At 40.9% G+C, this 21,514-nt stretch overlaps 1 protein-coding gene across 1 annotated transcript in view; it reads left to right on the forward strand.

Moving 5' to 3' along the window:
- Positions 1–20,276, forward strand: part of dnmt3bb.1 (DNA (cytosine-5-)-methyltransferase 3 beta, duplicate b.1) — a 59,967-nt gene extending 39,691 nt beyond the window's left edge. Inside the window, exons 9-21 of the mRNA XM_078288058.1 lie at positions 763–883; positions 1,800–1,844; positions 2,299–2,378; positions 3,721–3,833; positions 4,616–4,799; positions 6,801–6,885; positions 7,319–7,464; positions 13,694–13,784; positions 14,503–14,651; positions 14,774–14,859; positions 16,027–16,096; positions 16,457–16,575; positions 16,740–20,276. Of these exons, the coding sequence (XP_078144184.1) occupies positions 763–883; positions 1,800–1,844; positions 2,299–2,378; positions 3,721–3,833; positions 4,616–4,799; positions 6,801–6,885; positions 7,319–7,464; positions 13,694–13,784; positions 14,503–14,651; positions 14,774–14,859; positions 16,027–16,096; positions 16,457–16,575; positions 16,740–16,881 (1,431 nt within the window). The 3' untranslated portion in view covers positions 16,882–20,276. The remainder of the gene's footprint in view (positions 1–762; positions 884–1,799; positions 1,845–2,298; positions 2,379–3,720; positions 3,834–4,615; positions 4,800–6,800; positions 6,886–7,318; positions 7,465–13,693; positions 13,785–14,502; positions 14,652–14,773; positions 14,860–16,026; positions 16,097–16,456; positions 16,576–16,739) is intronic.
- The last annotated feature ends 1,238 nt before the right edge of the window (positions 20,277–21,514 follow it).

A 21,514-nucleotide genomic window follows, 5' to 3' on the forward strand; every position in this document is an offset into this window, starting at 1 on the left:
CACACTCACACACAGACACACAGTCAAGTGGAACAGACGTTTATTGTTATGTATGTGTAAATTCTTTATTTTTCATTGTTTTACATATTTTGGTAGTACTGTTCATAGATTTAAGTTTTAGTTATATAAACATTTCCAGTCTCACTGGTTGAGTTAAACCTCAGTGGGCGGAGCCAAAGAACCACAGTTTTTCTGGTTAAGTAACATTAGACTGAAGCCCAGTGAAAAAGAGGAAGCTAATACTATGAAGCCTAGCGCTCTGCTGCTAACTACTTTTTAGCATAAATATGAAACTAACGGAGATAGAGACTTGATTCCAAATCTAAGCTACGTTTGCAGAAATCAATTATCTTAAAATTAAAGTGATAGGAATGATGAGTAACAGTAAGTTGGAGAATTGTTCAGTATTATCAGAGGGTTTGCGCTCTCTGAGTTCCTTCTAGTTTGATTAGAAATCAACAAAACGGAGCGGACGTCTTGACTGCAGTGTAATGTGATTAGATGTGAAGCAGCGGGCTGGTGGCCAATCAGAATTGAGTATTCAACAAAGCTGTGTAATAGGCCTAAATATCGATACAGTCAGTTGTCCTAGATGTTGATGCGTTGTTTGGTTGTTGGTGTTGTAAACAAAGACTCTAATTTAATGTGATTATTGGATTCACACACACGGACGTTTTCTACTGGTCCACTTTGTATGTCGCTGTAGCTATGGCTGTGAGTTGATTTCTGTGTGTGTGTGTGTGTGTGTGTGTGTGTCCAGAGAGTAACCCGCTGAACCACCAGGTCCTAGACGTGTCCCTGCCGGAGTATTTCCCCAGCGCTAAGAGACCCAGAGTCAGCCTCTGTAAGAGCAAGGCCGCCCCCGAGGAGACCTACAGCAGAGGTACGGGTCAAAGGTCAAACACACTGTACACACCACATACAGTATTCATTTCCAAAATATGGTATCTGGAAATATGGAATTGTGGTGTGTATTCTATCTTCTGTATTTAGTGACATTTGACGAGTTTTCTTCTATAAAGCTATACGCCTGTTTTGGGAAAATTACCACGGGTTCATCATTCAATATCTGGAATATATATAAAGATCCAGTCTGTAAAAGTGATATTATTTCATCAACTGTGGACTTGTGTAATCTACCATCATTTAATCAATTACCATCATTTGTCTTCATTTTATCATTTTATCAATCATTTTCTAAGAGTGTAAGTGCGTTTTCAAATGGTGAAAATTCTATTATTTAAGTATTTAAGTGATTATTTAAGTACTTTTTTTCATCATTCAGTGGGTTTACATTTCTCACTAATATTCTGATATTCAAGTATTCTGATTATGAGTTGTTGCACAGCACATTTCTACATGATATCCCAATTATTAGAAACTTCAAAATGCATATGCTGATATCAGCGGGGATATTAAGGCATTATTTCCCCTGCTTTCTGTGTGTTCCTGAACACATCTCTGCAGTAAAAACAGTGAAGGGCAAAGGTCAAACCCCACAATAGCAGGGGTCAGAGGTCGGGTCAACACACTTGTCACTGGAAATGTTGGGGATGTTGTTCCTGGTGTTTGGCAGTAAAATGAACTTAAAGGGTAACTTGTCTTTAATAGCTGTTTTGAAGTTTAGATTAGTTTGAAAGTTTGGTTTACTTTAGTTTAAAGTGAACTGTAGTGCAGTAATGGTTGTTTTAGTTGCACATGAAAAAATAAAACACTGAATAAGATTTAAAACATTACAAGTTGTGCAGGATAAAGTTTTTTTTGGTGTTTTTTTGACATACTCTCTCCTTTTCTCTCAGAACAAATGGTGAATGAAGTTCTGAAGAATAAAAGAAGTATAGAAGGTAATGACTCACTTTCAGATTGTGTGTGTGTGTGTGTGTGTGTGTGTGTGTGTGTGTGTGTGTGTGTGTTCACATATCTTTCTCCTACATAATTGGGAGTTGATTCAGAGTTAGTAGATATCTTTCTGATAATTCGAAGTTGATTCAGAGCTCATGTATGTGTGTGTGTGTGTGTGTGTGTGTGTGTGTGTGTTGACGTCTGTGATAATTGGAAGTTGATTCAGAGCCTGTGTGTGTGTGTGTGATAAATGTAGTGCGAGTGCCATTTAAAATACATCATTGATAACCTCACACAACAGCTAGCATTTGTATGTGTGTGTGTGTGTGTTTGTTTGTGTGTGTGATTAATGTCCTATTTGTGATTTATTAACTGTCGTTTCATTTTAAACTGTTGATTGACCTGTGTGTGTGTGTGTGTGTGTGTGTGTGTGTGTGTGTGTGTGTGTCTTGGCAGAGTTCTGTCTCTCCTGTGGAAAGATGAGAGCAGCAACCTTCCACCCGCTGTTTGAAGGAGGCTTGTGCCAAGCTTGCAAGGTAGAGCGACAAGAAAACTTCTCAACTGTGGATTTGGATGTTTATTTTCCATTATCACTGGTCTGAGGCAGGAAACCATTTCTAATTAAACAGTGTGAATCTTTTTCCTTGGATTTTCCGTTGCTGCAGTTTGAGTTTCTCTTCTCTTTGTCTGTTCACGCTCACGCTAACTACCCAGTTCTTCTTCTTCTTTTTATTCCAAACAAACCGGAAACGTAAAACGCATCACTTCCTGTGCGGCAGAAGATTTAAGCTACCAGACACCGGCTGTTCAGAACAGACAGTGGAAAAGAGTTCATCAATTTATTACATTTATTTGAAAATATAGCAGATTATTACTTTAAATATGAGGTAAAATGAAATAAAGTTTTCACCTACATTTTAAAACCATTTTAGTAGAGGATAGTAGCAAAAACTGGATATAGGTTGAATCACTATTGTGTTATATCAATCGGTGATAGAGAGTACCAAAATGGACATTTATTGAGCTGACAGTGTCACAGATTATTACTTAAAGTGGAAATATAATTGTTTTTTTGGTAGTTGTTTGCCTTATGGAGATCATCAGTGGAGAACGGGAGGCAAACAGCAGCCAGACAGAGCTGGAAAGGAGTTTTAGCTCACAGGATAGCAGGAGTCGGTGGTTAGATGACTGGACTTAACCAAAGCCAGCGGGGAAAAGAAGTTTATCAGCAGAAACTTAAGTCAGGAGCTCCGGTAGCGGTCTGCCTGGAGTTTCCTGGAACGATGGAACAGATCATGTCCTGTTTGGCGACGCCCTGCATCACAACAGAGATATTAAACCAACAACCGGCCCGCTGGCTCTCTGCCGAGCCGGTGTCGATTTATACGCCTGGAATTCACCCACGCATGATGACAAAAAAACATTGGCCATGGACGTTGTATTATATGAAATGCTGTGCAATAGTCTGAAATGATATAATGTAATATGACATGTCAAGTCAAGTCATATAGCACTTTAAAACACAAAACCAGCGTGTATTAAAGTGTTTTACAAAATACTGCGGTTACAAAACGGAGAAAAGGAGGAAGGAACAGAAACAGCAAAGTTAAGACATAAGGGAACTAACTTTGTGTGGTTAAAAGTATGAAGTAAAAGCAATAGAGCATAAAAGAACATGTCAGACACAGTGAAACGTAATAAATATAAAATAAAAATAGAAATAATAGTTTTAAGACGTAAAGATTTCCATCGATTTGGCTGATCTGATCTGCCTTGGTGCAGCCAGACGTGCGTGAACGTTTGTAAATTGGTTCTTGTTTTCCTCTGTGTGTGTGTGTGCGTGTGTGTGTGTGTTCGTGTGTGTGTGTGTGTGTCCAGGACGTGTACCTGGAGATCTCCTACATGTACGATGACGATGGCTACCAGTCCTACTGCACCGTGTGCTGCGGAGGCCGAGAGGTTCTGCTCTGCGGCAACGCCAACTGCTGCAGGTCAGGCACACACACACACACACACACACACACACACACTATGCATCTATCCCTTTCCCTCCATCCATTTACATATCTCCTTCTCAAGGTGTTTCTGTGCATCTAAGACTGGAGAGACACTAGAATAAAATCCTAACTGACACATAACAGCAGATTTTTTTCTGTCTCTCTGCTCACACTAAGTGATTTAGCGGGACGGGTATCACACACTCAATGCTACACCTGAGATTATCCTGATGACTCCTCTAATCTCACAGGAACTGCGTGACACAGCATAAAGCAATATGTATTAATATGCATTATTATGCACTGAAAAAGACAGCAAGAGACTGTCAACATGATCTGCACACTTCCCATTAGAGCTAGAGGTGAGGTGGCTTCATCGGAAAAAAGACAAAAAAAAAGGTAAAGAAAAAAGGTTAGGCTAGTAACTTACAGCCTTAAATCGGTATGCATTATTATCATTAATATAACTTCCACCCCACCTCACTGTAAACTTGGCTCTCATACTTCACGTTATACTTTTACTATACATTATATTTTTACTGTTTTTTTAAGACAATTAGCCGACATTTGAGGACCCGTCTAGACGTCGGGTCTCATAATATCAAACATGTCTGATATGATGTGGTCAAGATCTGTCAAACTGCAGATCATCGGTCCTGACCAAGGACCCATAGCTCTCCATCTATCTATCTATATATCTATCTATCTATCTATCTATCTATCCATCTACCATCTGTCTCCATCCCTCCGTTCACCGCTCTGCCGTCTCTCTCCAGGTGTTTCTGTGTGGACTGTCTGGACATCCTGGTCGGTCCCGGAGCGTCGAACAGCGCTCGTCACCTGGACCCGTGGCGCTGCTACATGTGCCAGCCGCTGCTGCAGTACGGCGTCCTGAAGCGCCGGCACGACTGGAGCCTCAAGCTGCAGGAGTTCTTCGTCAACGACAACGGGCAGGAGTTTGTGAGTCCGCCCTGATAACGTTTTAGTTTTTTTTTTGTTTTTTTTTAAGCATTTCAGATAAGACAAAAGTAAACTTTAATGATCTCTATGGGTAAAAGTGGGAATTTAGTTAGAATTTATTTACCAGTAATGAGAGAGAGAGAAACACAATATAATGAGAATATGGCGAGTATTTAAACGCAAATGATCGCAAAAGTACAAATGTATGAATGAAAGTATGAAAAACAATAAAATGCAGAATTGTCAGGCTGTATAAACTAATAGCAGTAGAACATGCTGACGCAAAGAAAAAAGAGGCAAATGATAAAAAAATATGTACAAAAATGAAAAAATATATCAAGATTGTGAAATATATTCAGTATGAGAGAAGTAGAGGAAATTATAATTTTTTTTTTTAAATATAAGGAATATGCAATATATAACACATTAGAAGGATATGAGAGTATGAAGGAAACAGTATGTGTTTTCCTTTCAGGCCAGCAATCATTTTGTAAGAGTGTCAGTTTTTTAAATGATAATAACCATAATAATAAACTTTAGTTATAAAGCGGAGTATAAAACAGAGTTACAGAGTGCTTTACAGAAGAAATGATAAAACAGGTACAATGCTTAAGAAGGGAAGTAAAAGAATAAAATAAATACTACAGACATTCAAAAGGCATAGAAGAAGAGTAACAGAAAGCAGAAATAAAAACATCAAACGGTTAATCGTGTGTGTAAAAGTGCTGTAAGTCACCTGTAGTTTTCAGTTTGGCCTGTGGGACGACCTGGAGCCTGATGACCTGAGGCAGCGGTTTGGCTCGTAGGGAATTCAGATCTATTCTAAATTTCACGGGAAGCCGGTGCATGATGGATGCGGCGCGGTGGGCGATGTGTTCGCTCCGCCTGGATCTGGTTGAGAGTGTTGCAGCTGCGTTCTGCACCAGCTGCAGACGGCAGAGAGAGCTCCGGCTCAGACAGGAGTCCAGGGAATTACAATAGTCTGAGATAAAAGCATGAATCACCTCCTCAAGATCTGCAAGTGATAAAAAAATGACCTTATTTTAGAGATGGAGGAGGCAAGCCTGAGCAACTTTCTTGAAGCGTAGATCTGGATCGAAAAGAACACACAGATTTCTTTTGCCATATATTGTTAAATAGGTGCACAATATGACCGGGGATGTGATCTAAAAGGGTTAAAAAGGCATTTTTCATTTCATCTCGACTTTAAGGAAATGCAGCAGGTTTACATCAACTATTAGCTAAAAAAGCAAAACAAAAGATGGAAGGTGAGGGAGAGACGCAGACTTTCAGCAGCTGGAAGTTTTCCCATTACTTTGAATTGATCTCAGTCAAGGATGTAAAGAACATTCTGGTCCGTTGTGAACTTTGTGTGAGCAGCAAAACGCTTTCCACAGAGAAAAACACGACATCCAGTTTATCAAAGCATCCGATACGCAACACAGCGATGTGAAACTCAGGGAGAAACAAGGAGCCGCTGCTGCCAACGAAGCGCAAAGTAATAGAACGAGGAATGGAACTAATTACTCCTCCTGTTGAGGAATTAGTCAAGTAATGTGACTACTTTTTAAAATGAGTAATAAGTAGTAAGAGTAATTGATGACATTTTCTGAGTAACTTGCCCAAAACTACTCATGAGACAGTACGTCAGATCAGAAGGTTGCGTTTTCAGATCACGTCGAGGTCAAACCACTATTATTTTGGGGAAATCATGCTAAGAATTCCCGTTAATTTCTAGGTGAGTTTCACAAGATTGTACGTTCTTGATTAAAAGTGCGTGGGCAGCGACCAAAGGAGTTTTGGCCAGTCTGCAAGGAGTAAATTCTTCTTTTGGTAATCAGCTGTCCAGTAATGAAAATGCATTACTGTAATGGAAGGTGCGCTCTCTGTTCTGCCTTCACGGAAAAAGCTGCCAAAAGATAATCTGTCGTTTAGGAATGCTAAACGCGTAAAATGTAAAGTGTCATCATCTCCCTGCGTCTTCCTGCCTCTGTCCTCCAGGAGAAGCCAAAGATTTACCCAGCAGTCCCTGCAGAACAGAGACGACCAATCAGAGTCCTCTCCCTGTTTGACGGCATCGCCACCGGTGAGTATCTGTGTGTGTTTGTGTGTGTATGTGTGTGTGTGTGAGGGTGAGGGAGAGAGAGAGATAGAGACAGATAGAGAGAGAGTGTTTGAACTTGCACGCATAGTAACTACGTTTTTGATTGGATGATTTGATATCATTTCATGGTAGAATTGCAGTCATTTGATGGTTCATTTATCTGAAACACAACAATTCATCTTACTTACTGTGTGTGTGTGTGTGTGTGTGTGTGTGTGTGTGTGTGTGTGTCTGTTTTTTTTTGTGCATGTGTACCTGTATATATGTGTGTGTGTACCCATCTGTAGGTGTGTGTATGTATCTGTGCATCTGTTGGTGTGTTTGGTTTTTGATGTGTGTCCATGCATCTGTATCTGTGTTTTTATTTGTGTGTGTGTGTGTGTGTGTGTGTGTGTGTGTGTGTTTCCACTCCCAGGCTACCTGGTGTTAAGGGACCTGGGGTTCAAGGTGGACCAGTACGTGGCGTCGGAGGTGTGTGAGGACTCCATCTCAGTGGGCGTGGTCAGACATGAAGGAAAGATCCAGTACGTCCACGACGTCCGGAACATCACCAAGAAAAACGTAAGGAGGGAGGGAAGGAAGGGAGGGAGGGAGGGAAGGAATGGAGGGAAGGAAGGGATGGAGGGAAGGAAGGGAGGGAGGGAGGGAAGGAAGGGAGGGAGGGAGGGAAGGAAGGGAGGGAAGGAAGGGATGGAGGGAAGGAAGGGAGGGAGGGAGGGAAGGAAGGGAGGGAGGGAGGGAGGGAAGGAAGGGATGGAGGGAAGGAAGGGAGGGAGGGAGGGAAGGAAGGGAGGGAGGGAGGGAGGGAGGGGAGGGAAGGAAAACATTATTTTGGGGGGAAAAAATTAGTTTAATTCCAAAGTCAGATATCCCCCATTTGAAAACTGCCACACCAACTGTGACAAAATCATTATTGGACTGAAATAAGTAAAACTCACTATTGAATATTATTAAACCTGCAATAAGTGATATTAGACATTATTATTATATTATATATTAGACAGATATTAGAAAGTCTCGTAATGGCGGAATCGATGAAGCGAGTGAGTAAACTTGTTAAACCAGTAAACTTGTTAAACTAGTAAACGTGTTAAACTAGTAAACTTGTTAAACTAGTAAACGTGTTAAACTAGTAAACTTGTTAAACTAGTAAACTTGTTAAACTAGTAAACGTGTTAAACTAGTGAACTTGCTACCTGCCTCTTCACATGTCATTGTGGGACATGTGACCTTCAGCGGGAGAAAAATCTGTCAAAGCGAGACTGGTAACCTGCGACACTTCTCCGTAGATACGGTTAGCTTAGCTGTTAGCCTTTATGCACGGTTCTTTGCTAGGTTTGTCCTTAGTAGGCCTCCGTAGTGCAGTGGCTTTGCTGTGTGTTATTTACAAATGTGTTGACGTTTCTGTCGCCCTCTAGTGGTCAGGAAATCTAGCTTATTGCAGCTTTAAACTCCCTCAACAACATTACAGGAGCATAAACCCCCATAATGCTCCAGTGGATCTACTCAGAGGCCAGAGGTGTGGTGGAATTCCTCACACACAGGCCGCCACAGCGTAATTACCTGCCACTGGTGTAAAATATCACATGATTGGTTGATTGCCTCTGTTTATACCTGCATGCATCTCTTTAATCTTCATTTCTTCCCATAACACACTGAAGACGGCACCAGACGAAACATTTGTGCATGATGTTTCTTCTGCATTCATAAAAAAATACAAAAAAATAGCATGATGAGAACATAAAAGGTTTGGAAAAGCTACTTCTTTTTTTCTGTTTTTTACGCATCTAACAAAGCAAGGCTGAGCGCAGAATTTAGTCAAGGAAAGGCTGTGTGTGTGTGTGTGTGTGTGTGTGTGTGTGTGTGTGTGTGTGCGTGTGTGTGTGTGTGTGTGTGTGTGTGTCTTTCTGATATCATAGTGGACCACCACAAACAAATCTACGTGTGGGAGACTCTGTGAGTGATCTGCTCCCATTGAAAGCTGTTCAGGTGTGTGGGTACATAAATCAAGCGCGCCACAAGTACTTCAGCTGGTTGTCACAGGTTGAGTCAGCAGACAGGCAGCAGGGAAGCCTCTCTTTGTTTGTCTCTCTCCTTTCATCTCCATCTCTCTCTGTATATCTCCCTCTATCAACTCCGAGTTTACATTTATCATCCGTGTTACAGGCGTCGCAGACACGCACACACACACACACACACACACCCTCTCCATTAGACAGATAGGCTCTCAGGCCTGGTGCCATTGAGTCTGAAGGACTGTAAGCAGAGTGCAAACATTTACATTGAGGTCACATGATAATGGAGAGTTACACTGAAAACAAAAAAGTTCAAAATGATTGATAGTACAAAGTGAAAACAAATGATGGGACTTTTTTGAAGGATAGAAGGTAACTGAAGTCCTTGTTCGACAAAACAATTACATTTTCACAGACTGCTTCTCGTGTATTTTAGAGATATGGAATGACGAATAGAATAGAATAGAACAGAAAACATTAATGTTCTTGTCAAGGCAATTTGTTTTGCAGCTTCAAAACAGTTACAGCAGACGACACTTATTTCAACATTCAGCACACACTCATATCACATGGTACAAGTGGAATCACCTATTAAAATAAAATGCATACTGTGCAGTAATGATGCAGTTTCAGAGTTTCTGTGTGTTAAGTTATACTAGGTTTTGTTCAGCTCCTGCCCAAACTTGAAAACGGCCTGGTTAACTTCAAAGGACGCACAGGACAACTCACTCTTCTTTTCCTCTTTTTATTTTCAATCCACTTCCACTTTGCTATGAATACTTTGTTACAGTCCAGTTTTGCTTTTAGTAAAAGTAATAAGAGCACTTAGTAGAGTTATTGACATTGGCAGTAAAGTTAGTCAGGTTGATAACCTTTAAAGAAAACAAAGGGAAAATGTACAAAAAATGCCATTACTTTCAAAACAAAGATATCCGCTCTTTAAATTAGACATTTTCTTATTTACCTATTCCCTTGAAACATATAGTTACAGTATCTCCATTTAATTATACTTAATCAAAAATTAAAAAAAACGTAATTCTGTAAACTGTCTGCAGCATTGTGCTTAAACAATACACATCACTCATAACCAAGGTAAGTCAACTCATAACAGAGCTGCAAAGTACAACCATAAATCAAGCGAGCCAGACTGATACGTATGCTGCTAAACATTACCGATTATCATTTAATATTACATTAACTTAAATTACTAACATACCAGGCATTTCCAACATCAATACCAAAACCAACATCACTTAAGCCGCTCTTCCACCGCATGGTACCGGCTCAACTCGAAAATGCATCGAGTCTCTTCAGACTACGAGGCGGACGGTCCTGGTCCCAAATCTCCGAAAACGTTGCAGCAGATTTACAAACAGGCGTTATTTGGATAAACTGACCGCATATTGGGAATCTACATGGTTACTTTCTCGCCTGAAAAAAATATTAAAACTTAATAAAGTGACATATTAATAGTCGTAGAGCCAAAATTACAACAGCTTTTAGCCTGCTTTAAAATTCCCGCTATCGCTGCCGGCAATGATGACGATTCTCTCTGACCAATCAGTAGTCTGCAGTGTTTTCACGTCACCTTTTGGTATCGCCTCAGCTAGCTTGAACCTCCTTGGCTTGAAACCTCGACGGAGGTGCTACCAAAAAAAGTACCAGGTACCAGGTGATATGGTACCTGGTACCTGGTACTTGCCCAATGGAAAACCAAAAAAGGCGAGTAGAGTTGAGTCGAGTTGAGCCGGTACCATGCGGTGGAAAAGCGGCATTAATGAGCCGGCTTTTCGCGATTTGTTTTTTGTCCTCTTCAGCGGTGCGCCGATGTAATAGCTCCGCCGGAAATGGAAACTGAAAGTGAAACTTAAGTTCCGGTCGGCATCGTTTTCTTGCGCTATCTGAGTTTTAACTCAACACTGTGCTTTGTTGTCAACAACCTGCACATATCAAGATAAAGTACATGCTATAAAGTACATACAATATAACATGTACATGTCTGGATAAAGTGCATGCTGTGAAGTGCACACCCCATAATTTGGCATTATATTTAATTGCAGAATAGTTCAAAACATCATGAGTTAAATCATTTAAAAGTAGTAATGATCAAAATAAAAAAAAACTTTGATGCTGCTTGCATTGCTTTTTTTTGTGTGACTAGTTTCAGTTCATGTTTTTTTCCCCTCAAAATAGAAATATTGCATTTTGGAAATGAACTCTGTGGCAATCTGTACACTTGGTTGCACACCATCACACAGAAACGCACTGATGTATAAATATACATAACATAATCGACACATTCACACCAGGGTCAAAATAGTATTTGCAAATAATTCTTAGTGTTTGTTTTACCCTACTTGCAGCACCAGAGGGGTGGAGTTTGCCACATATCACCATTCAGATAGTGTCAGATAATTTGTGTCTTCTCACAGTAAAGTGGACTTCATTAACTCCCAAACAGGCTGAACTTTCTGTCGCTCGTTGTATGTGGCATACGATGTGGCAAACTCCACCCACCTGGGACTCCAGGCAGGTTAAAACAAATGCTCAGAAGTATTTGCACCGCAGATACTGTGTGACTTGGGTATGGCACGCTGGAACAAACAAACACACATACACACACGCTTGGACACACACATACGCTTGGTGACATGGACAGACATACAAACACGCGCGCGCACACACACACACACACACACACACACACACACAGTCATTTGAAGTTTTACTTGTGCTTCTAGACTGTGTTTTATTGTAATAAGCCATTCCTTTAAGCTTTCAAGTCAATGCATATTACACACACAAAAACCATCTATCCCATTCATAGATTCTCTCTCTCTCTCTCTCTCCCTCCCTCTCTCTCTCTTTCATCTCTTTACTCTCTGTCTGCCAAACTTAAACACACGACTCTCTCTTTCTGTCTTTCCCGCTTTCTCTCTTAACACATGCACAGCTCTCTGACACACACACACTCACACACACACACACCTCTTATTCTCTCTCATATTCGCACACACACATTCTCTCACACAGACACACAACTCTCATTCTCTCTCTTACACACAACTCTCTCTCTCTCTCTCTCTCTCTCTCTCTCTCTCTCTCACACACACACACACACACACTAAGCAGAGGCCGGCAGCTGCAGTGACGTGGTTCGGGCCAGAGGACAAAGAGCAGCTTCAGCCTCAGTAAATCCCCCCGAAAACCCTTTCACTTGTTAGTCACGCCGTGTTTGTGTGTGTGTGTGTGTGTGTGTGTGTGTGTGTGTGTGTGAGAGAGAGAGAGAGTGTTTAGGGGTTCACGCCCCTCCTTTCTTTTAGCTGTTATGTAAGAGATTAAGAGTAGCCCACCTCCACCCCTTTTTCTCTTTCTCTCTCTTTCTCCCTTTCTTTCTTTCTTTCTTTCTTTTTATCTCTCTCTCTCTGGTCATTGTCTTGAGTGAAAGGACTCTTATGTATGGGGAGAGGAAGAGGAGGGGTTTGGGTGTGTGTGTGTGTGTGTGAGAGAGAGAGAGAGAGAGAAAGGGTGAAAGAGGCCAAAGGAAGAGCAGATGTGAGCAGATGTTGGAGGGAAATTTTAGAGCAGACTGGTGAATCTGTGGTCTGGTTGGTTAAACTAGGAGTTGTGAGTGTGTTGTTGGGTTCAATGAATGAATGGATGGATGGATGAATGGATGGATGGATGAAGGAGCAAATGACTGAATGAATTGGTGAGTGTGCTTCTTAAAGTGGCACTCCGTGACTTCCTTGTTTTTCTAATTTGGTCTCCATCTCTGTTGCTAAGCGCTCATTGCCGTGGTGTTTCTGCACTGCACTTCCCACAGAGCACCTGTCAATCAAACAGTGTGGGAGCTTGGATTTTCTGCTGATGCAGTTTGAGTTTCTCTTCTCTTTGTCTGTTCAGCCATGGTGGCTATCGCTGCTCAGGCCTTGTGTCTCTGAGTCTGGGCATCAAACCTTTATTTGTTACCTTACGTTTGGGCCTCAAACTGAAAAAGGTTTAGCAGTCCCTGATATAGAGGAATCCCAACACCTGCCACCTGGTGGAGGCTTTCATTCAAACCACCTCACAGCACCATGAGTGCATACATTTTGATATGGGAATTGAACCCAGAACAGAAGCAGAGTTAGTGCTTTGCTCTGACTACCAGCCTGTCTGCAGGTCCTGAAACAGTCTTAAGATGGCTTGAATTTGATTTCCGATATGTTCAAGGCCTTAAACGTGCTTGGATACTGTTAAAATGGACTTTAAATCTTCAGTCGTGCAAGCCCAGTCATGCAAGCCCATACTGTGATAGAGCAAAAGTTTTGTATTTCATTTCCATGTTCATTTCAGTGGTGAAATTGGTTAAAATTTGTTCTAAGTGCCTTTAAAAAGGTCTTAAAAAGTCTTAGATTTGCCTTGCCTACATGATGTCACCCTGTCTATCCACTGAGCAACACAGGATCACCTGATGAACTACCTCTAAAAAGTAAAGGGTTTCTTTCCAAAATGCTATTTATATAATTGGGAAAACAATTACCCTGATGTTCTGATCAATATTTGAAAAGAACTCGATGATTATATTCACTAAAATGTCACTATTCTGTAAGTAAAGGTGTCCAGACAGGTGAAAACTTCATGATAATTAGCGATAACATTACACAGTGAGTTTTACTTTCATGCCATCATCATTTTGTCAGAGAAAATGCCACTTTATTCCTGCGGTGGCTCTCCTGTGTAGTCCTGTCACTCCCTCAGTCTGACAGTAGGCGGTGCTGTTGTCTCCTCAGATTGAAGAGTGGGGGCCGTTTGACCTGGTGATTGGTGGAAGCCCCTGCAACGACCTGTCAATCGTCAACCCGGCCAGGAAGGGCCTCTACGGTGGGTAGAGTCCTATGGGATTCATCATATATATACTGTGTCTTTATCTATTTTTTATTTGTCATCATATAAGTGCAGGGTGAAGTTAGACCGCTGTTTCAGTTTGCCGATATGATGAAAGTGCATTAAAACAGTCTGTAAAAACCTACAATGACATTTTATTTTCTTTACACATTTCATTTATGTTTTTGTAAATTAAATTCTTCATTTAAAGGCCTAATGTATCCCAGGGGTTTCCTGCCATTGATGGGTCAACCAGCCTTAAAAACCTGCTAACCCTAACAAAATTAGGGAATACAGTGAATACTTTTAATTTTTTGGAATGAAAATGGTTCTACCTGTTGAAGGTCTGAGGACCGAAATGTTGTAACCTTTAAATATAAAGACTGCAAGTGCAGGACTTCTTGTTCTGTAGCCTCAGATTGGCTTGGAAATGGTCAAATTTAAAGAGACTGAGTATTGTCACTAAATATTGGCTATTGGTGACTTTAGTCTAAAAATATCAGTATTGTATCGCCCTTCAAAAACCCCCAAATCAGTCAGGTAGATTTTTAAATTCCATGAAGTTCACAGTTTGATATCTCTCATTTTGTAGATTTTGCTTTCTTTCACTTCTTATCATTGAAGCAGGGTGGTGATACTTTCCTAGACCCTAATCATGTTTTGTCACCTCCCCCATCCTCCCTCTCTGTCTCTCTCTGTCTCTCTCTCTCTCTAGAAGGAACAGGTCGGTTGTTCTTTGAGTTTTACCGCCTGCTGAGCGAGGCCAAGCCTAAAGAAGGAGAGGACCGGCCGTTCTTCTGGATGTTCGAGAACGTGGTCGCCATGGGCGTCAACGACAAGAGAGACATCTCACGGTTCCTGGAGGTTAGTCACAGCTGCGAGAATGAAAATGGAAGAAGTTAGGAGTTAAATACATGATAATTGTTTTGGCCTATATTTGTGTGTATTTACGTCAATGTGCGTCTTTGTCTGTGTGTGTATTGCAGTGTAACCCGGTGATGATCGATGCTATCGAGGTGTCTGCTGCCCATCGGGCTCGGTACTTCTGGGGGAACCTGCCGGGCATGAACAGGTAGGAATCACCTCAACTGCCTGTCCGCTCACAAGAGAAGAACACTAGTACCGTAATTCCTCTAATATTGGCCCGGGCCTTTATTTACCTCAACTGCAGAGGGTACCAGGCCTTTATTGGAAGCAGGCTTATATTAGAGACAGGCCTTTATTTCTAATTCCCTCTGTTCGATAAGTATATTTGCTCATATTTTAGTACGAAGCCTCCTTGTTTTCTGATCTGCTTCTGTTACGGTACGTTAGGTAGACGTTTTTTTGTTACTGCAATGCATTACGATAATTACGGTAATCAACGACGGTACGCTCCAGAGACTTCTGCCGGCCGAGCCGTCTTGTGGCACTTGTACGTTACTACAGACTACAGTTACAAACAGGCACCAGGAGTTTACCGGTATCCACCGTTGTTTGCATGTAAGCTGAAGCTAACTGAACCTGGGCGCCGATGTGTTCCAGGAGTGCGGTGGAGAGGACAGCGGCGGAGAGAGGAGACGGACACGGTCCAGCCATATACTAGGTTTTGACCTAGTCTTGTTTCCTTTGTTTTTTCCCCCGGCCTGTATTTGAGGCCGGCCTTTATTTGTTCGTGTCGACCACGGCCCCGGCCATTATCGGAGACCCAGCTTTTAATTGACTACCGGCCACTATTAGAGGATTTACGGTATTTTCTGTCATGTTCCAATAGAGCAGTGATTCTCAACGTTTTTCATATCAAGGACCCTTAATTTAGTCCACATTAGAGCCACAGACCCCCATTTGATGAGATTTTGTCTCTTGGACCCAAATCAGAGAATATTTTTATTGTTAGATGTGATAGTCATTCTTCTACATTCTCTAATTGTGTTAAATTCTTGTAAATGAAATCATGGTGAAGTTTTAATAATTCATCAATTTGCTGGGGACCCCCTGGAACCCCCACAAGGACCCCTGGTGGGGGTAGTTGCCCTGGACTACCAGGGCAACTACGGCAACGTCGAGTTTACGGCTTTACAGAGATGCTTTACGGCAACTTCACAGAATCATACTGGCTGTTATCAAGAGCTGGTACCGGCTCTTGTCCTCCTCCTTCCTCTTCAAACAAATGCAGCGATGCCAAGGAGGGGGGACGATTGATTCATTAATTGATGATTTATACTAAAAGTGATATTTACTGTTCTCCCCTCTGTTGCAGGCCTCTGTGTGCCTCTGGGATGGACAAGCTGGAGCTGCAGGACTGCTTGGAGCATGGGAGAGTTGCTAAGGTCTGATATCTAGCTTTATAGAAGGAGACTGTGGTTGTACTGGGCAGCTGACAGGTGTGGATGTGTGTGACTGTGTATGCATTGATGATGAAAAGGAGCATGAGCACTCAAATCAGGTTTAAAAAGAATGTCAATATTTTAAAGATTATGAGCAGCATTTTTTAAGTTAGTCTTACTTATCACTAGCCAAGATTCAGAATATCTGAAATGTTTCTTTTTGTTTTGGTGAAATTTACATTAGACTCCCGTAAGCTCAAGTCAATGATAAATAAAGCTATTTTTTGTGGTTGCAGTTGTTTGACAGTATATTTCTTTCTCTCTGTCTGTGTGTGTGTGTGTGTGTGTGTGTATCCTGTATAGTTTGGGAAGGTGCGTACCATCACTACTCGGTCCAACTCCATCAAACAGGGGAAGGACCAGCACTTCCCTGTCATGATGAACGGGAAGGAGGACATTCTGTGGTGCACTGAGCTGGAGAGGTGAGGAAGACACACACACACACACACACACACACACACACACACATACACATATATACTGTATATATATAAAGAGAGAGCACACACAAACACATGCAACTGGTGCAGCTTTAAAGTGATTCTGATTGTGGTTGTAATGATGATGTGTGTTTGTTCCCCTGCAGGATCTTTGGCTTCCCTGTCCACTACACAGACGTGTCCAACATGGGTCGCGGTGCCAGACAGAAACTCCTGGGCCGGTCCTGGAGCGTCCCGGTTATCAGACATCTGTTCGCACCGCTCAAAGACTACTACGCCTGCGAATAGACACCACCCAACACCAGCAAATAGACACCACCGACTGCTTGTGAATACACACCAACGTTATTGTGATATTGGGTCCAAGTGACACGAGCCACCAGCCAAATTTTGGTTAACTTTGGCTGTAGCTGGAAAGTTTCTCCACTCTACCAGCCACTTTGGCAGGTAGCCAACCAGTCTTAATTATAATTCTAAAAATCAGTGTGGCTGGAGAAATAGTGAAAGTGGCCGTTAGCTTTACTGGGTCCCTTTGATGATGGCATTGTGGCCTTCAACACACACACAATCTATACTAACACAAGCACACATTCACACAGATACAAATACATGGCTGAGCACCTTGGATGTTGTTTACCACCAACCAGGAGGCCAGAAAGAGTGGGAGGGTCAAGGGTCAGGTGTCGCATTGATGAAAGAGCAGCCTGTCAATCAAACTGATGATGTCATCCATAATGGAGGCCAGTAGGGTGGTTCGCCTGTCCCTCATAGTACGCTGACACTGGGCATTGTGTGCGCTCCCATTGGATTAGTTCTCAGTATCTCCAGTGTAGCTCCAGTTTTATATTAGAACATGTTGCTCTACACCAACAACATTGATTAAAAGAGGTTGTTTGTCGTCGGCAGCCATGTTGGCGCCACAGTCCTGCTGCGTGGCGTTGCTAAGTGACTTATGTCGCGTTCACGTCATATTGGATTTACCGTAAAGACGACCTGCCGACTGGGGAAAAAACGTCCCCATCAGCCTCCTAGTGGTAAATACAAGTAGGACAGGTGTCATGAGAGCACTGTTACAAATTGACAGTCCTGTAAAGAAGGGGCAGCAACATGGCGACCACAGTTCCACCGGGCCAGACTCTCTTTATCAGTGGTTCTGTATTGAACATCCTAGCTTGGAGAATCTCATTCAGGAAGTGTAGAACATACTAGAAGTCCCCTAACCCTCCATTTAGCTGAACAGTTAGATATGTGAGGAGTAGGCTGCTGTGAAAAGGGGAATACAGGTTGTCAATCTAAAGAACATCTTTTTTAAAGCCTCTGGAACCAAAGTAATATCTTTATTTAGATGATTTCATATTCATAGAATTTTGTTGTTTGTTGTAAACACAAATTATTTTCCTACTTTTTTTTTGCGTTGAGATGAGTTGATATGAGCAAGATAGCTTCATGAAAAAAGAGAAAAAAAACTTTTATTAAAGATTTTATAAAGATGTTTTTTGTATAGATACAGAGTGAAACTTTTAGTTATGTCATAATGTCAAAGCGACATTTCCCAGATAACTACGTACCAATACTTGAAACAAGTCAATGCAAGTCATGCAACTTATCAAACTGAGATACAGCGACTGTATTTATGTTTTTTCTCAACCATTCCAGACAGCTGAGATGTAAAGAGTGAAAACATTTATCTTACTGTAGATGTGTTTTAGATAGTATCTTAAAAAGAAAAATATATATGTTTTAGTTTCTGTAGAAGATGGACACCAGTGTCTCCCCATGTTTCAGTGTCACAGGGTCTAAATGCTGTTTCAAGGCTATTGCTGTTTCCAGAGAGAGAGAGAGAGAGAGAAAATGATGGGAAACACTGGTGGACACACAACGTGTTTTTGTGACCTACCATTGACTACTTTTTGTTTGAAGGACTTTTTGGGAAGTTGGCTTATTGGTCACCTCACCCAATATCTGAGGAGAGGATTGGCACCAAAATCATCCCTGTGCCTCCAGTAGATAGCTCTGTCCGGTGCACATGCTAACGCTTTAGCATACAGCATGTTAAGTAGTCAAAGGCGACTAGCATTATCCTAAAAGTGAAAAAATGAGAACTTGCAGCAGCTCTAAGCCTGGATGATTAGTTAATTTTAATGACGTGTCTAAACCTGCCAGGCTTGTTTAGGGCATTGGTAAAATACACTTAAACGACTGCAAAATCTCTCTTCCTGCAAGACTTTGAATGTAACTTGTTTACACAGGCAGTTAGCGAAGTTAGCCAGACAGCTAAAGTTTTTTGCGCTCCTGATTCATAATGGACTTCACTAATGATGAAGATTGAGATTTTGTTTTCAGAAGTTATAAATCTGCATGTCATAGCATAAAAACCAATTACTGAAAGGTTTGTCTTCATACTTTGGATAATGCTAGTCACTGAATGCTAAAGCGTTAGCATGCGCACCGGACTTTCCTAGCTAGGAATGTCTGGTGCGCTAGAAAAGTCCATGCTAACGCTTTAGCATAGTAGACATATCTACTGGAGACACATTTGTGATTTTGGTGCCAATCCTCTCATGTGATATTGGGTTAGGTGCCCGATCGGCCAAACTCCCAAACAGTCGGTGTAGTCCTTTAAGATATCTTTGTTTAAATAACTGGAAGATTTTCATACTGTTGGCTGTCACCAAAACAAACCAAGTGGGCATTACCTCAGACAACGGGGCACCTGTACACCGCTCCTCCGTAAGGATCTCTGTTCTGTGAATATATACTGTAGCCTGCTCCCACATGCCCTGTATATATAGCCTGTATTTTATCACTGGAACTTTTTTATACAATGTTTTGCGTACTGTGTCGATAGAAACGTTTACAAGTGTTTTTTAACTCTCTCGTTTGACCAAGAACTACATTATGTTTTTAATGCAAAATGCACAAGCCTTTGTAATGCAGCAAGAACTTCTATTATTCTTAAATGACCAGTTCATTGAGAAACTTACAAGTCCAGGGTAAACGTTTTTTTGGTGCTTAAAAGGCCTCTAAAAGAGCCACTAGGAACCTTTTTTTCTAAGTTTTAAGTTTGATTCTGAAATCCTTCAAGAAGCCAAAAAACCACGATCGTTTACACGCTTTATTAATACTACTGTACTTGTCAGATGAATGTTATGCTTGAAAACAGTACGCAAATATTTTTTAGACAGTTTTGCTTGACTTTATGTAATTGCTCTTCTAAGACGTTTTATACTGAGATCCTATGCGTATATATTAGCACAATATAAAGCTTGCTTGAGATTTGTAATTTTATAGCGTGATTTTAGAGCATTTTAATCAATAGTTTTTTTATACTTTGTGTGTTATTTGTAGATTTGAAACGTATTAGTGTGCATTTGTAGGCTTTTGTGTGATTCATGTTATCTGAGAAACATTTTCTGCTTTTTTCTACTATAATCCTTTTGTTTTGTGCCTCTTTTTTTATCAGAATCGCATATTATGATTTTTGTTTGTTCTGCTTTCTTTGCCTTTTTTTTATGAATCTAAGGTGCAAAGTCATTCCAAAAGAACAGAATCTGTGCTATTTTTATACTTATTTTGAACTGTTAGTGGAAAACCATTGAAATGTTTTTATGTTTGTGTACTTCCTATAGCAGCCTATATATAATTTTTACTCAATAAAACACAGCTTGGCTGGTAAAAACCTCTGTCATGTGTCCTGTGTGTTAAATAATACCCACAAGAATCTGGTTCCAGAGAATAAAATCTTACTAAGTGAAATGAAGTTTTTGTTCTGGATGTGATGTGATTTTACATTGGTATTTATTAATTTGTTAATTCTATGTACTGCATGTTTGTATCTATTCATTTTTATTTATCCATCCTTCTGTCAGGGAAAAAATAATCTGGAAAATGTGAATCCCGAGAGAAAATGTGAAAACCACAGAGGGATGAAGTTGGAGTTTTTGGTTCCATCTGAACTTCTGAACGTCAAAAAATAACTCACGGTGCAGCTCCAAAGGCTCTTTGTCATGTGGCCGAAGAAATCATGTTTTTATTTTCAAAGGCTGTTACTTTTTCTCTATAAACTAAATACATTCATTATCTCCAAACTACATTTCCATTATATTTCAGGTGTGTAGCCAACACTCTTATTTAGACTGACATGCAGTGATCACTGTCTTGCTCAAGGATAATGAACCATAACAAACCTTTGGAGGATGTTTGGTAGAGACAGTTGATGCTGCCATGGGACTCCAGTAAAATAACACCGCAGGGTCTGGAACACGAGGTTTCTAGGTTAGTTGTCTTCAAAGGTGGGTGTGGGTACCTAAAGGGGTTTCTGGTAAAATGAACAGTTTAATTTTACAATTATTTGATTTACCAGTTTGCACAATGAGAGAATTTACCTCTATGTACCTATTTAGAGGTTGTCTACGTGCCATTAACGTCAGACTGTACATCAAAAAATGATGGTCATTTTTAAGTGATACCCAACTTGGTTTACTTTAATTCAGTCTTGTTAGTTGTCATTTCAAGATAAACTGAGTTTTTAGAATCAGCAATTCTAAAATTCTTTGTCAAGTTTTTAGCAGAAAACCATGAAAGCCATCACTTTCCTTTAAGTTACAGTAACAGCATCTGAGGTTTCGGGTTTGCCTGTTATAACATTTATCTGTGTAGCCGACCAATAAAGCAGGACTTGAGTAGGAATGGTCACATTCACCAGATGTCTGATGGATTTTTATGACTCCAACTTCACCAGGCAAATATGGAAGCTCACATAAATCTACACACTTGACTGTTATGGAGGTGACAGAATGTGCTGGAGCTTAAACCTAGCTAAACTTACCCACCTTTTCTGCATAAGAGCTTAGGCACCTTGAGAAGAGAAATTCAAAGTATAGCTACATCATAGTAAATAACTGATTTAAGGTGTGTGAGG

Source organism: Centroberyx gerrardi, chromosome 14 (genome assembly GCF_048128805.1).
Source record: "Centroberyx gerrardi isolate f3 chromosome 14, fCenGer3.hap1.cur.20231027, whole genome shotgun sequence".
In the NCBI taxonomy this organism is placed as follows: Eukaryota; Metazoa; Chordata; class Actinopteri; order Beryciformes; family Berycidae; genus Centroberyx; species Centroberyx gerrardi.